The 16,749-nt window shown below is 40.7% G+C and overlaps 1 protein-coding gene across 1 annotated transcript in view; it reads left to right on the top strand.

Annotated features, from left to right (window-relative positions):
* EGFLAM (EGF like, fibronectin type III and laminin G domains) overlaps positions 1 to 16,749 on the top strand; it is a 261,725-nt gene that overhangs the window by 197,282 nt on the left and 47,694 nt on the right. The window contains exons 14-16 of the mRNA XM_044681387.1: positions 2,197 to 2,322; positions 3,488 to 3,731; positions 11,947 to 12,058. Coding sequence (XP_044537322.1) covers positions 2,197 to 2,322; positions 3,488 to 3,731; positions 11,947 to 12,058 — 482 coding nt within the window. The remainder of the gene's footprint in view (positions 1 to 2,196; positions 2,323 to 3,487; positions 3,732 to 11,946; positions 12,059 to 16,749) is intronic.

Below are 16,749 nucleotides of genomic sequence, written 5' to 3'. Positions count from 1 at the left end.
TCTAATGCTTTATCTCAAACTGCTCCCCAAAGGGTCCCAGCCAAGCTCTGCACTATATTCTGTTTCGCAGACTCATGTGCTTCCATATTTTTCATGCCTTTGGTCATCCTTGAACCTGGGACATTCTCCCTTCCTATCCTGTTGAATTCCTAGCCATTCTTCAGACCTCCATCTTAAATATCTACTCCTTTAGAAAGCTCTCCTTAATCCATCACTTTGGGTTATGGTATCCCCTTTTAGCTCTCATGTGTCCTCTTGGCTGATACCTACATATTGCAATTATCTGTGCTTGTGGCCTGTCCCCTTACCTAACTATATGTTTTATCTAAAATGTTCATTTCCCTCTGGGCTGAGTATGTTGTAGATATTTATTCAACGCTGCCACACTTCTTCCAATGTCCTTAGCCTGGGAAGGCAGCCCAATATTAGAGAGAACAGTGGATTTGGAGTTAGAAAACCTGGGTTCAGAATTACCAATGTGACTTCAGACAATATCCTTTTGTCTCTCTGTGCCTCCGTTTCCTTAAATGTAAAATGAGAGGGTTGGACTAGATGACCTCTGGAGTTCCTTCTAGCTCTAAATTTGAAATCCTGAGTCCCTTGTTCTGGGCTCATCCAGACAGAATCTTATGCTGCAGAAATTAGTGAACTATGTGAGAATATAGGGGGAGCTTTATAGAGAATCTGCTCTTCTAGAAGGTCTGTGGTCAGTTCAGAGGTGCCACTGCTTCAGTCTTCCTCTTTGAGCTTCAGGGGCTCTAGCACCCATCCGTCTGCAGATTTTCTGACTGGGCAGAGACCACCAGCTCTGTTTGTCTAAGCTCTTGAGGGGCCACCAGATGGGATGCGCAGATGATACCCCACTTCAGCTGATGGTGGATCAGTCACCTGGAAACTAAGTGCTTTTTTCACATCTCATTAGCAGCCCCTCCAGTCATTGTCCTCCCTCTTCTGCCTACTGTGCTCCGCCTCCCTCCAAAACTTGCCCAGCTTCAGAGGTTGGATGAATTTTTTTGCAAATATAATTGACTGACACAGACAGAAATAATGACACAATGGGGCCAAATGGAGGCTGGTCCATCTCACTTCAGAATATTAAGGATAGAAAGAACCCCTGGGGTAACACAGGGCTAGAATGGGAAAAGAAAAGATGGCGGGTTATTTTGTTTTTATCTCTTGTTAAACTTATCTGGGAGAAATTCTCAGGTTCATCTCCTATTACTTAGGAAAAGGCTAAAGGAATTCTGGAACCTTGGGAGAGTGCAACGGGCAATCGTTGACCCAGTCAGGGAAAAGAGACAGCATTTTCCCCTTCTCAACAGTCCTGGAACTGTCTCAGACCTCTTCCATCACCTGTTATAGGAAGACGTTTTGTTTTCACCTATACTGTTTGTTCGAGGCCAGATTGGAGCCCATCTGTCTAATTTAGCTCTTTTCTGCAAGAGGAAATAACAGTCTACAGAAGCATCAGAAACACAGTCAAGTATAAAGCAGATATTTTCCATTCCTCGGATGGTATACATTTGCAAATTAAAAAGTAAATCCCTCATGATTTCTTCCTGATAAGTTCAGTGAAGGAAAAAACCCGCGTCCTGCTTGGACTCTTCCCGTGTGGCATCACCCTAGGGCACTTTCCCATCCTTCACGGAGGGTACTGCGGAGGCGGGATGGCGATTATGAGACCCATATGCTGCCCAGCCAGAATAGTCACCCACCTTCAGGTCGTTAATAAGCTTAAGCCCAGCCACTTAACTCCTTCAAGGCTTACCAGGCAGGGAACTAACTTTGACTCAAGGAGGCAGCACTTAAGCTAATTGAGGTTACACAAATTAGAATGCTTATAACATAAACAGGCTGGTGACATTTGGGGATTTTGAATTATGTGTTTATGAGAACAACAGAGAGATTAATTAAAGGAGAAAAGGCCCAGCCATCCTGGTGAGTGGTCATAAAAATGTCTGCTGAATGCACGTATGATTTATTGTTTCCACCGTGTTGAGAAAGCCCCAGTGGAAGGCAGATGGAAATGAAGGGGGCATTTCTACTTGCCCTCAAGCTTGGTTTGCAGTTTTGCCAAGGTAGGAATGAAGCGTACAGGCCTGGGAACTGAATTCAGGGTGCCAGGAACAATGGATTTGGGTTGGGGTTAGAGGTTAAGTCCCTGTCCTAATTCCTCCTCCATGTGTGTGCGTCTAGGGGAGTGCAGCAGCGGCATTTGTGACGAAGCCTCCTGCATCAATGGGGGCACCTGCACAGCGGTCAAAGCAGATTCCTACATTTGCCTCTGTCCCCTGGGATTTAAAGGGCGCCACTGTGAAGACGGTGAGAAGGAAGTGAGCCGCTCACTAGCAAGCGGGGGAATAGAAGGAGAAGAGAGTTGGATGTAGAAGCAGGGTTTGGTGTTCGACTGCTTGCTTGTTTATGTTTTCATGGAATTGTTCCTCTGTACAATTTTAATTAGCCTCAGAAAGCAGTTCAGGAGTTGCATTTTTAGAAGAAGTGAAAGGGCAGCTAGATGGCTCAGTGGATTGAGAGCCAAATTTAACCCTAGACACTTCCTAGCTGGGTGACCCTGGACAAGTCACTTAACCTGGATTGCCCAGCCCTTACTACTCTTCCGTCTTAGAATTGATACTGAAATAGAAGGTAAGGGTTTAAAAAGAAGAAGAAGAGGAAGAAGTGAGAGAGTCCTTTGGCCAGGTTGGGTCATTCTCATTTGGTTGAACTGGAGCTTCCAAACAAGGCGATACTCATTTCAGCTGTACCTTGGGCAAAGTGTGATTTGAGGCATCAGGAGCTAAAGAAACTATATATAGATGATGTCTCTGAAGCTTGCAGAACTCCTTCACTTAAGAATGTTTAGTTGGTTTTCAGAAGGAAAGCCATGTTGGGTAGACCACCCAAAAGGGAAGTAAAAATAATTGGATACTCTTAGGGTAGTCCAAAGTTTGTCAAAGTCTTCAACTTTTAGGTCTGAATGCCCATTTATTTGGAGAACCATAATTTCATCAATGTGTGGAATTCCGTTTATAGAAACACTCTCCACCAAAACAAATTAACTCCTTAGTAATTTATAGTCCTAATGAGTTGCCCAAGGCACTGAGATTTTCTTAAGACAGTCAGGGTCTTGAAGCTGTAGTTCTGCCTGACTCCAAGGTCAGATCTCTTCCCAGTATATCACAGCAAATTGTTTTTAAAATCAAAATTATTTACATGTGTAACCCAGATCGAATTGTTTAGCATCTTCAGGAAGGAGGAGGGAAGCTGCAGAGGGAGACAATTTGAATCTTATGACTTCAGAAAATTTATATGGAAAATTGTTATTATATATAATTGGTAAAATGAGGTCTAAATATTATTTTTAAAGTAATATTATTTTAAATATCATTTAAAATTTATTTTAATGTAATTTTAAATATAATTATTTTTTAAATCCACCTTCCTCTGTGTATTCTAATGTCATGTTTCTTTCTTGTGAGACTTTCAGCTTTCACCCTGGCCATTCCTCAGTTCAATCAATCTCTGAGGTCCTTCGCTGCAACCCCTTGGCCATTAGAGCCCCAGAATTACCTCTCTTTCATGGAATTTGAGATCACATTTCGGCCAGACTCAGAAGATGGTGTTCTCTTGTACAGCTATGACACGGACAGCAAAGACTTCCTGTCCATCAACATGGTGGCTGGCTACGTGGAATTTAGATTTGATTGTGGCTCTGGAACAGCCATTCTCCGGTAAGAGCCACTTCCTAAACCACCTACAACAGGGTAATGAGTGGGCACTTTTGGAAACAAACCAAAATGTCCTTGACTATTCTCTAAAAAGTGAGTATGGTTCACACTCCATAGTCTAACACTACCTAGTTTTTCCATCTTGATCTTGTGTTATACTTCTCCACTGATTATGTTCCAGCCAAACTGTTCTGCTATTTGCCTTCTCCAACTCCCTAAAAGGCATTGACTTCCAGTCTCTGAGCCTTTGCTCATGTAGTTTCATAAACCTGGAGTGGTATCCTCCATCTCTTCACCTACTGAATTCCTTACAATCCTTTAAAGCCATTTCTTCTGTGAAGTCTTCCCTCACCCTGTTTCCAATTCCCTGGTGGTAAGGAGCTTCCCTCTCAAGCCTTCTAGAGCACTTCCTTTTTAATACTCTCTATTACACATATGTGAACATGTGTTTTATAGTTTTTTATGCTAGTATTTTTCTTCACTTCTAAACTGTGAACTTTGGGAAGATGAGATTTTGCTCTTAGTAGAATATAAGCTCCATGAAGGCAGGAATAGTTTTTTTGACTGTGTCCTCAGTGCCTAGCCTGATTCCAGGCACATAGTAGGCACTTAAATTCTTGTTGGATTGAATCACTCAGCACCTAGTAGGCAATATATAAAAGTTTGGTTCATAGATAAATGAATGAAGTGCATTTAACAATGTTCTCTTTTTTCAAATTTTTTTTTCCTACACATTTCTCTTTTCTGAACCCTGGCCTAATACACATAGATGAGATACTTCCCATAGATAAGAGATCTCCTGCCTGCAATGTTTTCCTTTCTCAAATGACTCCCCAACAGGTAAACTGTTCTCTGCCTCAAACAATGGAAAATATTTCTTGCCTGAGGTGAAGGTGAAATGCCCTGATTTCTTGCTAAGAGAGTAATGTATGATTCAACGAGTTAAAACCTTAACAAAGATTAATTTATCATCTTCCTAATATAGCATACATATATATTTACTTATGTACATATATATCCCTTTAAGGTTTGCAAGGCATTTTAGAAATATCTCGTTTATGGCACTGTACTTACACAGAGCATTTACTTAATAAATATTTGTTGGCTAATTAACGAAAATGTTGCTGATAATTAATGATCTGCTTCATTATGTGATCCTATGATATGGATTGTAGGCAAAAAGAGAATATATGAATATTTTAAATCTAGCCACCTCCTTCCCCCAAGTCCCAAGATAACCCAGTTTGTTTTTCCCCTTTGTTTTCATGTCTGTCTTCCCTCTCACTCTGTTCTGTAAATGGTCAGTATTTGCATAGCCTCATTGATCCATAAAGGACTGGGGATCCTAATTTTATATAACAGTGCTTCATAATTTCAATGTATCTATTCTTTCATTGGTGGGTCTCCATTAATGCATCTATGCATTTTTCATTAGGGGTGATTCTTGTCCATGTTCTACCATAATCCACCATAAAGAATCCATGCAACATGCTAGAAGCCTTCCTTCCTCCAGTTGTTATTTGGCAGAGCCCTTTCTACCATCAGGACTTGCCTTCTAGAAAGAGAATTACCCCTTCCCTCCAAAGAGACTCATAAAGTGGTACCCCAAGGCAAATCAGACTAAGCTTGGTATGGCAAGGGACTCTTCGTCTTCATGACCCTCCATAGCCCACTTAGAATTAGTGGGAAGCTTTCCTAATCCTTCTACCCAAGACAGTTTGGAGATGAAGGGATTTCACAACCAAGATCATTCTTCTCCATAATTCTCCAATGTGGGAAAAACAAAAATTACTTGAAAACTAAAATTCATTTTAAGATTACATTTTGCTTTAAATACATCAAAGTCCTCCTCCAGGGCTTCATTTCAGCATAGCAAGATCAAGGTTCTTGGAAGCTATCACACCAAAAGGTAGGTCCTACCAAAGCTGGAATGGGTTCCAGTATGGGCTATAAATGGACCGTGGGTCTGGTGTCCAAGGGATAGCCTGGCCCAGTTAAGAAAAGTGCATTAGCACAAGATTGGCTAAGGGGTAAAGACTTTTTTTGGCCCTACCAGCTACTTAGGAAGTCGTTGAGAAGGGGCCATGATCTGCACTAGCAGTGACTACCCACATTAAACTCATCAGGGATCCTAGAAATCTATGCAAACCCCTGTGAAAGGAACTGGGGAAACAAAGGTGAAAAAACAGCATAGAGATCTTTTCTGAATACTCTGAATTTACTATCTGGTAAGAGAAATAAAACTCATTTAGAAGCAGTGAGGTATAGTAAGATAACACTGTTCCTGACATCAGAAGACCCACCTCTGAGGCTCCCTACCTGGGGGAAGCTGGACAAGTAACTTAAATTCTCTAGCCTCAGTTTCCTCTTGTGTAAAATGAGGGGGTCACATTATTCTTCTAGATTGAGAACTAGAATTCTACAAATAAGAGAGAGCATAATAGACACAGGCATTTCTCATTTCTGTATCTACATAGACTTCTGCTCTGTTTTCCATTTGCTAGTTAGTTTCTGCCTAAGACTTATGCCCCAAATGCAAACTGTGCTTCTTTTTCCTACTTTTGTCTATTTCTTCTCTCCTGTGGCTTGCCAGTGTTTTTCCTCAACAGTGCCTGATAGCAAGAAATCAGGGATTGTTTTTTCCCTCTTTTCTTAAAGGAAATCTTTAGCTCTGTTCAGCTGACATTCTTTACCTCCATCTGCCATTTTGGAAAGAGTACATAGGTGAGATGTGACAACTGTATATTGGCTGTAACTGCTGTTCATTCCTCATAGCTGATGGGAAATGTTGGCTGCACTTGACTTAAACGATTCTTAAAAACAGTGGTTATTTTTCTTCCATGACTGTTTCCCTTATCCATCAATGACACCCTCTGCTGTGGGGAAGGGCATTTCTCTGTGTGAGTGTGTGTGTGTATGTGTATTTGGGAACAGAGGGTTGTTTAGAGCTGCTAGTCCCTGTATATCAAGACAACTTTGAGTTGTCTTAGCTGATTCTATTTGCATAAGATTATGCAAAACAGCCTAAGCAATTCACCTGAAAGGATTCTGTGTGACAGGTTGAAAAGTGAAGGGGGGCAGGGGAACCTTGATTATCACCTTCCCCTCTCAAATTAAGCTTCCTCCTGGATAACGGCCAGGAAGAACAGAGAAGAGACAATGTCTGGACCTCAGGCATGACAAAAATTGTGTCTGTATCTTCCCTTCCCACCTCATCTGCAGCCACAGCATCCTGGGAGCTTCACAGCACTCGGGACACTGAGGGACTGGTACAATTTTTCTTTCAGTATGTGGTACTCATTTTTTTTGACATGAAGAGCTTTTTCTTCAGTTGTTTAAAACAACTGTTGCCCTCGTCTGTCAGGAAAGGCAAGTGGGGAAAGAATTCTGGAGTGTTAGGTGTGACAAAAGAGGGATTTTTTCCCCCAAAACACAGAGACCAGCTAACATTCTGAGGGGCATTTGAACACATGCTCAGTGATTGATCTTCGTCCTCCCAGATGCATGCATGTCATTGTCTATTCTGTTTAAGCCATAGAGCCATTCAAAGGGTCTTTTTTCGCAACCAATTTCAAATACTTCTGTTAAAACCAGGCCCACAATTCAACGTCATTCCTAGCTGACCTCTTGTACTCTGCCCACTCATATCCTGTTATTGTTGTTCAGTTGTTTCAATCATGTCTGATTCTTCATGACCCCATTTGAGGTTTTCTTGGCACAGAATACTGGAGTGGTTTGCCACTACCTTCTCCAGCCAATTTGAAAGATGAGGAAACTGAGATAAACAGGATTAAATATCTTGTGCTAGGTCCCACAACTAATAACTATCTGAGGTCAGATTTGAACTCCAGACCTCCTGTTTCAAGCCTGACATTGCATCTACTGTGTTACTTCATATCCTATCCATTGCCAAATCTTGTTTCTTCTACCTTCACAATATTTTTTTCAAATAGATCTCTCTCTACCAAGTCACACAGCCACTACTCTAATTTAGACTTCATCACCTCTTGCCCAAACTATTAAGATAGCTTTCTAAATGGTCTCCTTGCCCTCGTGTCTTCCTTCCACTTTAATCCACCCTCCTCTCAGCTGCCAAGGTGATATTTCTAAAGCCTAAGTCTAATTGTGTCACTCTCCCCCTACTCAGTAAGTCTCGCTAGTTCTCTATTACCTCCAGAATCAAATATAAACTCCTCTGATATTAAAAAAAACTCTTCCTAGCTTGGCCCATTCCTATTTCCCAGTCTCCTTTACTTTACTGCTGCCCATATACTCTATAATATAGCTAACCTTTCTGTTCCTCATATGCCAGCCTCTCCATCTCCCATCTCAGTGCCTCGGAGGCATTAAGATAGATAGCACTGACTATCCCCCTGACCCAGAAAACTTTGCTCCCCCACCTCCTCCCTCTTTGCTCCTCTGGCTTCAGACAGGGCTCAGGGCTCACTTTCTGCAGGAAACCTCTCTTCATTCTCCCAGTCACCAGTGCCTTTCCCTCAAAGGTTATCTCCTACCTTCTCTCTATGTCCTATACGTACCTACTTATTTGCATGTAGCCTCCTCTGTTAGAATATCAGTTCTTTGACATCAGAAAGTATTTTTACCTTTCTTTGCACATCAAGTATTAGCACAGTGCCTAGCACATGTTTTTGTTGTGGTTGTTTAGTCATTTTTTTAGTTGTGTCCAACTCCAAGTGACCCCATTTGAGGTTTTCTTGGTAAAGAAACTGGAGTGGTTTGCCATTTCCTCCTCCAGCCCATTTTACAGATGACAAAACTAAGGCAAACAGGGTTAAATGACTTGCCTAGAGTCACACAACTAGTGTGTGTCTGAGGCCATATTTGAACACAGGGAGATGAGTCTTCCTGACTCCAGATCCAGTGCTCTCTCCACTGTACCACCTAGCTGTCCCTAGCATATTCTAAGCACTTAATAAATACTTGTTGACTGACTGAATTAGCAGAATCCAAACAAAAACTTAGAATCATAGGATAGCAAAACTAGAACTAGATTACTACAGATAATCTAGTCTAGCCTCCCTAATTTTTTATATGGTAAACAGAGGAGCTGAGAAATCATATGACTTGCCCAAGGTCACTTGGCAGCTGAGACTTAGGATCATTGAATAATTGAGCTAGAAAGGACCTTCAAGATCATGTGGCCCAATCCCTTCATTTTATAAATGGAGAAACTTAGTTCCAGAGATATTCAATTCTTCTTAACCAAAACCATTCAGGCTTTTAGACTCCCCATCATGTCCCCTTTTGTTGCCCTTTTCTCTTGGCCAAAGAAATGAGATTGGCCAAGTCATTTTGACTATAAGAGATTATAGGGGCAGCTAGGTAACACAGTGGACAGAAGGCCAGACCTAGAGGAGTCAGGCTGACCTGGTTTCAAATCTGGCCTCTGACATTTTCTAGCTGTGTGACCTTAGTCACTTAAGCAAGTCACTTAATCTCAGTTACTTAGCTCTTGCTGCTCTTTTGCCTTAGAACCAATACTTAGTATTGATTCTAAGACCGAAGGAAGGTTTTCAAAAAGAGAGACATAGATTAAAGAATCAGATTCCTAGCTATAAAACTCGAAGGGTCCTTCAAGGCCATCTAGTACCATCCATTCATTTTATAGATGAGGAAACTGAGGTCAAATGAAGCTAAGTGGCTTACTGAGGTCACCCAAGTAATAAGTATCAGAAGCCAGAGGAAATGGTCACATTTGTGTTAAGCTCAATTTAATAATCAAGGTTACCAAAATGAGCTCTTGATGAGCTTCTTTATTTAGTGAAGGAAATCTGCCCATTGACTTGGCAAATGACCTCTATAGGAGTGGAGCTCAGATATAACATTGTACAGATAACACTTATTGAGAAAACAGACCACCCAATCCATGGAGTTTCTTCTTTTATCGCATATTGATTTAGCCAAAGTGATTAAATTCTTATTGCTCAGGACAAATCCCAAGAGTATTTGCTGAGGCAAATAATCTGCTAATATTATGTGCGTTGCTCTTCCTGGTGTTTTTCTAAAGGGAGTTTGAGATTTGGAGATATTCATGGGTGTGCTGGAGCCAGCTCCAAGTTCTCAAGAGGCAATTGTTAAATTTTTTTTAATCCTTCCATCTTAGAACCAATACTCTTCTAAGGCAGAAGAGCGGTAAGGGATAAGCAATTAGGATTGTGACTTGCCCAAGTCCATGCAGCTAGGAAGTATCTGAGGCCAGATTTGAATCCAGGACTCCCATCTCCAGGCCTTGCTTTCTATCCAGTGAGCCACCTAGCTGCTCCCCAATTGTTAATTTTCAATGTAAGCATTCACGAGTGCTTGATATACTGTTTTGTTGATTGTCTAGACCAGTGATGGGCAAACTATGGCCCGCGGGCCAGATGGGGGGGGGGCCTGAAATGTTCTGTCCAGCCATGTGACATTATTCCTAATCTGACGAATACAATGAGTAGGATACAATACAATGAAACTTCAAAAGAGTTGCCTTAGAAACTGACTGACAGATGAGCATTTTCTTTCCTTTGTCCCCCTCTTTAAAAAGTTTGCCCATCAATGGCCTAAACTTAAGAAAAAGAAGGGGAAAGATGTTAATAATGCAGATCAAACTTAAAATTGTGTCGCGTATACATTTTTGTTTCTGGAAATCTAATTTTTAAACATTTACCAACATACCACAAGATCATTTACTATGGATGTGGAGCTCCTAAAAATTGAGGGAAACAGTCCTTAGAGTGTGACCCAAACTCATTGTCTTTTTTGTGATGGTTCATCATAAAGTATAGTGTGTGACTACTTACTACATTCCATTTCTTGAAGCTATAGAACAACATGAGTTGAATATTTAACATCTATATTCCACTCGTGTTGTTCTATGGATACAAGAAGCAGAACACAACATTCTCTAAAGAACTAAAAATGCATATTACTCAAAGAGCTATGGAGATGTGCAGGTTGTAATCTATAACTAATGAGGAATTCTGAGGAACCAGACTAAAGGATATCATCAAAGAAATGTATGATAGAACAATCAAAGATGTACTAGTCACATGGTGAGGGTTACAATTAATAAGCAGAGAGACAACATGCTCCACCAATGTCTTTGAGATGTTTAGGCAGGGCAAGGAGGGCACCAAGGACATTGGATGATCTTCCTGCAATAAATTCATGGGAAGACTCAGATAAGAGTCACACAGGAAGCTAAGGTTTAGGTGGGTCATGATCTTCATTGTTAGAAAGAACTTCTACCTCAGTGAAACCACAGCTCCATTCAAGGATTTGTGAACTTGTGTATATATTAAGTATCCCATGGCTTATTCAGGATTTAGATTCTTCTGCCATAACTCAATCACAGGAAATTCCTGAGTTATTTTCATCCTTTTCATGATCCCAGAAGTCTTGGCACCTAGTTTTAACAATGCTTTGTTCTAGATGAGAATTCTTGAATGTTTTTATAAAGCATGTTTGCACCCATTACAACCATTTAGCTTCAAGGGAACATGGCATAATCAATAGGAAGCTGGGCTCAGAGTTGGCAAGATCTGGATACAGGATGCCTCTGAGATATCCTGGCTGGGGGACCCTTAGAGAGTGATTTAACCTCTTTGTGTTCTAGGCAGCATTCTAAGTTGGAGAAAAATACCAACCTGCATTGGAAGAAGGAGTTTCCTCATCTGTAATTTCCCTTTATCAATGAAATCACAAGCCCAGACTCCATTCCTAACTCCTGTTTAACTTAAACACATCCTTTGGATATGTTTGTTCAGGCATTTCAGTCATATCTTAGTCACTGTGACCTCATTTGGAGTTTTCCTGGCAAAGATAGTGCAGTGGTTTGCCATTTCCTTCTCTGGCTCATTTTACAAATGAGATAACTGAGGCAAACAGGGTAAAGTAAGTTGCCCAATGTCACACAGTTATAAGCATGAGAATGGATTTGAACTTGTCTTCCTAATTCTAGGCTTAGTGTTCTATCCATTGCACCACCTAGTTGCCCAAATTTGGATATAGGCAGAGCAAATATTGTACCTGTATTACCAAGATGAAGAAGGATGAGATGATGCCCTAGTTTTCTTTAAGTTAATAGCCAGTCCAGGACCAGTTCCCAGATCTTCAGAATAGGCTAGCATTTTCTCCACTAGGTCTTCATCTTGAACAAATACAATGGAAGAGTTTAGGAATGGGAAGCCACTCACCATCAGTTTCCTTCTCTCTTCAGGAGTGAAGAGCCCCTTTCCCTAGGTCACTGGCATGAATTGCATGTGTCGCGAACAGCAAAGAATGGGATCTTACAAGTGGATAGACAGAGGACAGTGGAAGGCATGGCAGAGGTAAGACACAAAAGCCACCATGTTATTTTTCTGTCTGTTAACATCGAGAAATGTATCCCTTCTCAGCCTGACTACATATAGAATCATGAGAAATAGCTTGGAATAATGAATGAGTGCCCAGCCTTCGAGTCAGGAAATCATGGGTTTATATTCATCTCTTTGGCACATACTGATTATTCAACCCTGAGAAAATCATCTAACCAAATAGTGCCTCAGGTAGCTATCTATGACACTCCCAAGTGCCAGAGGACTCACTCATTAGCACGGGTAAAGAATTTTATCACCAGGTATTTCCTATAACAGAGAAGTCACAGATCTGGTTTTTAAAAAATGGAACCATAGACTCTCAGGGTTCAAAGAGATCTCAGGGATCAATGAGTTTAAACCAAACCTGAATAGTAATCTCCCCAAAGTCCCTAAAAAGTAGTCATCCTGTCCTCGAATTATGGACTATGGGTAGGTAGGTAGGGTTTTTGTTATCAGGTTCCCATGATCTCTGACTGTAGGGGCATGCAAGAGAATAAGGAAGTCCTCAGTGCTGACAAATAATAAATGGTCGCAACCTTGAGACACAGGGTACTTATCACCCAGCCTCTAGGCGTCCTCCATGTCTAAAACTTCAGATACCTTATATCAAAGCAGTCTACAATGTTGCCTCGGGAACACACATAATACGAGAGAATACCAACATAAGGAAGTCACTCAGAAAGCATTAGACCATTTGAAAGGAATTGCTCTACCCCACAGAAATCCTACCAGGTTCTCTTTCAGCACAGTCAGCTCTGCAGCCATACTCTGAAGGTAAGGTTAAGTTTAGGAGCACCATCCTCAGAATCAGAGATAGAAGCCCTCATTAGGAAATTGACAGCAATTATTACCTTCTAGTTCCTACGATTCAACTGTTCTGCTTCCTTGTAAACACTTGAAATACGTTTCATACTCTAGTATTCCCTGCCTGACTGTCCCTTTCAGCAACAAAACTGAATCTTCAAGGCAAACCCCTTCTAAGAGATGTGCTTTGTCTCATTTCCATGGGCTTCTCTTACCTCATTGACAGACTCATAAATTCCCAATACCAATGAAACTACAATTCCAATTTTTAAAAAATTTATCATATTATTCCCTTAATTATTTTATCAATGAGAAAACTGAAGAAGAAAACTATGAAATAATTCTTCAGGAGGTAAACACCAAATCTCATAACTCTATGGTCCAGGGTCCTCTCCTCTCATTATTTGCCTCCTTAATTTCTCCCATTATTCTGATTCAATAATTAGTCAATCAACAAGCATTTAATCAAGGACCCACTACATACCAAGCACCATACTGGTGACACAAACACAGAGAATGAAACAATCTGTATTCTTAGAGAGTTTACTACTAAGGGAGGAACCAACACATACACTTACATATACTACCTATAAGTATATATAGAATAAACACAAAGAAGATACATACCAAGTAGTCAAATAAAAGGGAGTTAGGGACATTCTGGAGAGGAATTAATTCTAAATATAGTAAAAAAGAAAAAAAGAAAGAAAAGAAGAAAAGAGAAAAGGAAAGAAAAGAGAAAAGAAAAGAAAAGGCTTTCAGCACTAAACTATATGTTCAAGGAAAATGAACATTAAAACAACCAAGGGAGGCTCTTTCTTTCACCACCACTGGATAAGGCAAGTTCTTGATCTACTCTGTGGGAGAAGAAACCATGAATATGTGAATTGAATGTCAGACTGCTAAGCATGGTGCCAAGGCGCTGCCTGGTCCAAGAAGATAAGCTGCTAACCCAGACCATTGCTGTATGAATCAGATGAATCAGAGATCAACCCCACCATATAATCAATTGGAAAAGGACTTCAAGTCCTACTTCCATGTTTTCAGTCACATATCTCACAGGGGTAGAAATATCTTCTGATATGTACAGCGAGCAGGTTCATAGAGTCAATTCTCATGGAGGTGAAGGATGGATGGGATAGAGAAATCCTAAAAAATTTAACCAGGATCTGACTCTTACCAAACGTTTAAACACTACTGGTGAAAATCAATCAATCAATCTACAAATGTTTCTTAAGTGCTTATTATATGCCAATCACTCTGTTAAATAAACACTGGAGTTTCAAAAAAAACTCAAAAATTGTCCCCACCTTTTCTTTTTATTGAATTTTATTTTTCTGAAACCTGATCTCCCTATCGTGCTCAGGCTGGAAGTACAATAGCCACTCCCTGGCTCAAACTCACTGCTGTTTAGAGATTCGACTCTCTCTGTTTCTGACCTGGGCTGGATTCACCTCTCTTAAGGCAGACTGGTGGTCCCACACTTCTATGGACTTAGCATATAGTTACCAGATTTAGTGTGGACACCCAGTGATTTTTAGCCCTACTGCAGCTCAGAACTCAAGAGCACAAGAGATCTATCAGCCTCAGACTTCCCGGTAATAGAGATTATGCCCAACGGTCCCTTACTTTTAAGGAAGTTATATTCTAATGAAGGGTCATAATATAGATTTAACACACACACATGCAAAATACATAGAGTAGATTGGTTTCCTTAGAAAGGAAGGTCTTCTAAGGCAAAAAAAATTACAAATCTAATAATTTTGAAGTCGAATTTATTTCTCCTTCCCCCGTCCACCTCATGATAGAGCCATCAGTGGGCAGTGAGAGAAAAAGACAGGGAATCAAAGATATTGCAGAGTTCACACAAAGAATTATCAGCTATAGCAGAGATGTCAAACACTAGTGCAGAAACAGGTTAAAATGTAATGGGGGAAATATTTAACAAAATAAAGGTAAAAACGATCATCTTCAGTTGTGTCTAGTTCTTCATGACCCCATTGGGGATTTTCCTGGCAAGGATACTGGAGTAGTTTGCCATTTTCTTCTCTAGATCATTTTATGTATGAACAAACTGAGGCAAACAGAGTTAAATGACTTGCCCAGGGTCACACAGGTAGTAAACATCTGAGGCTGAATTTGAACTTGGGTCTTCCTTAATCTACAACTGGAGCTATATCTATTGTACGCCCTAGCTGCCCCAAATACAATAGATAATGTTAATATTTGTCTTTCTAAGTCACTATATACTGGCAGGGATCTCTATGTATTATTTAATGACCCTCATTTCTGATTGAATTTGACACCACTGAATTACAGAGTCATCAAGAGTTTTCGATAGCCCTGGAAGGAATCACCTCATGAGCAGTAAACCTAATTTTGTTTTCACTTAACATCGAGTTTAACAAACGGTCATAGCTCTCTACACCTTTACCTATCTGTAAAATGGGAATGATAGCATATAATGAAAGTGTTAATGGTCAATAGTTGCATTGGTTTCAAAGAGCTTAAGACCTGTCCTTTTACAGAATATGGCATTTGCTGTTAGGAAATAAATATATCACACCAAAGAACTATCACTACAAAGAATATTAAAAGTAATCGAGTCAAAAAGACCGACATTCAAGTCCCATCTCTGAGGCCTACTTTCTATGTGACATTGTGCTAATCACTATTCTGGGCATCTCTTTAATGCAAGACATTGAAGAGAAGGTGCCAGTATTCAGTATGAGAGGAATCTCCTCCCCTAGAACTCTCTACAAAATCCCAGGTCTGGTCCAAGATATACATAAGTTAATCCATCCCATGGGGTTTCCAGACCTACCATTTCTATACTTGGGACTTGTACCCAAATGGTAGAGATCACTGTCTTCCTTGGAGATTTTGTGGGAAAGTAGGGGTACAGCCAGGTGAAGTCTTTTGGGGAATGGGAAGAGGAAGTAGAGAATGGAACAGAGCCTTCATCCTAGGGCAGTGATGGGCAAAGTACGGCCCACAGGCCAGATGTGGCCCTTCTCCTTCATAATCTTTCAGTCATTAATAGGGCTTAGTATCACAAAATATACAAGAATTTGTAAAATGTATCATTGTTATTTTTAATAAATTATATTGGCCTGCCTGAAGTTTTTTCCCTTTCCTTTGGCCCCCTCTTTAAAAAGTTTGCCAATCACTGTCCTAGGGGGTCATGAGGCTTTTAAATTGAAAACAGTGACTGATCTTCAGCCTCCTAGGAGTATTCAATGGGCAGCACTTAAAAAATTTTCTCCTCCGTCTAGTGAGGACTAATTGAAGTACAAGGAAGCTCTGGGTCCTTGGTAACTAAGGAATCTCATGTTTGCAGGGGCCTTAGACAGCCTCAACATGATGCTATTTGCTTAGCTATCTGAGGAGGCTCTTTCCATATAAGCACAAGTGGTAGATCCAGACATGAAGCCCTTTCTCCTGACTGGAGCCATGCAGGGCTTGCTTTGATCCTCTTGTGTTTCTTTCTTTCTTTTTATCCTGTCCTGCTGGATGACAGCTGTAGCCTTGCCTCTTGTCAACAGGAGGGTGGGAGAGGAAGAGAAGAGGATTTTGATGGGCAGCCAGAGGGCACCCCAGGATATCCTTTCCCCTTTTCTATCTAGAGACACAATAACTTTAGTTGCAATACACCTTTCAAAACATTCCCTTTCCAAAGTGACTTCTTTGCAATCCGTCTCCCTGCACTGACTTATTTCTGCCATTGATTTACTTAGAGTTCATGATGACAGTTTCTGATCCAATATGTAACTGGGCCACTGCATCCCTCTTTAGCCAAACATGAACTTATTAATTAAAGGGATTTCTGAAAGCCCATCTGCCTCTTTGATAACCCTCAA

The sequence above is a fragment of the Gracilinanus agilis genome, chromosome 1 (genome assembly GCF_016433145.1).
Source record: "Gracilinanus agilis isolate LMUSP501 chromosome 1, AgileGrace, whole genome shotgun sequence".
Lineage (NCBI taxonomy): Eukaryota > Metazoa > Chordata > Mammalia > Didelphimorphia > Didelphidae > Gracilinanus > Gracilinanus agilis.
This window is presented reverse-complemented; position numbering and strand designations above follow the sequence as displayed.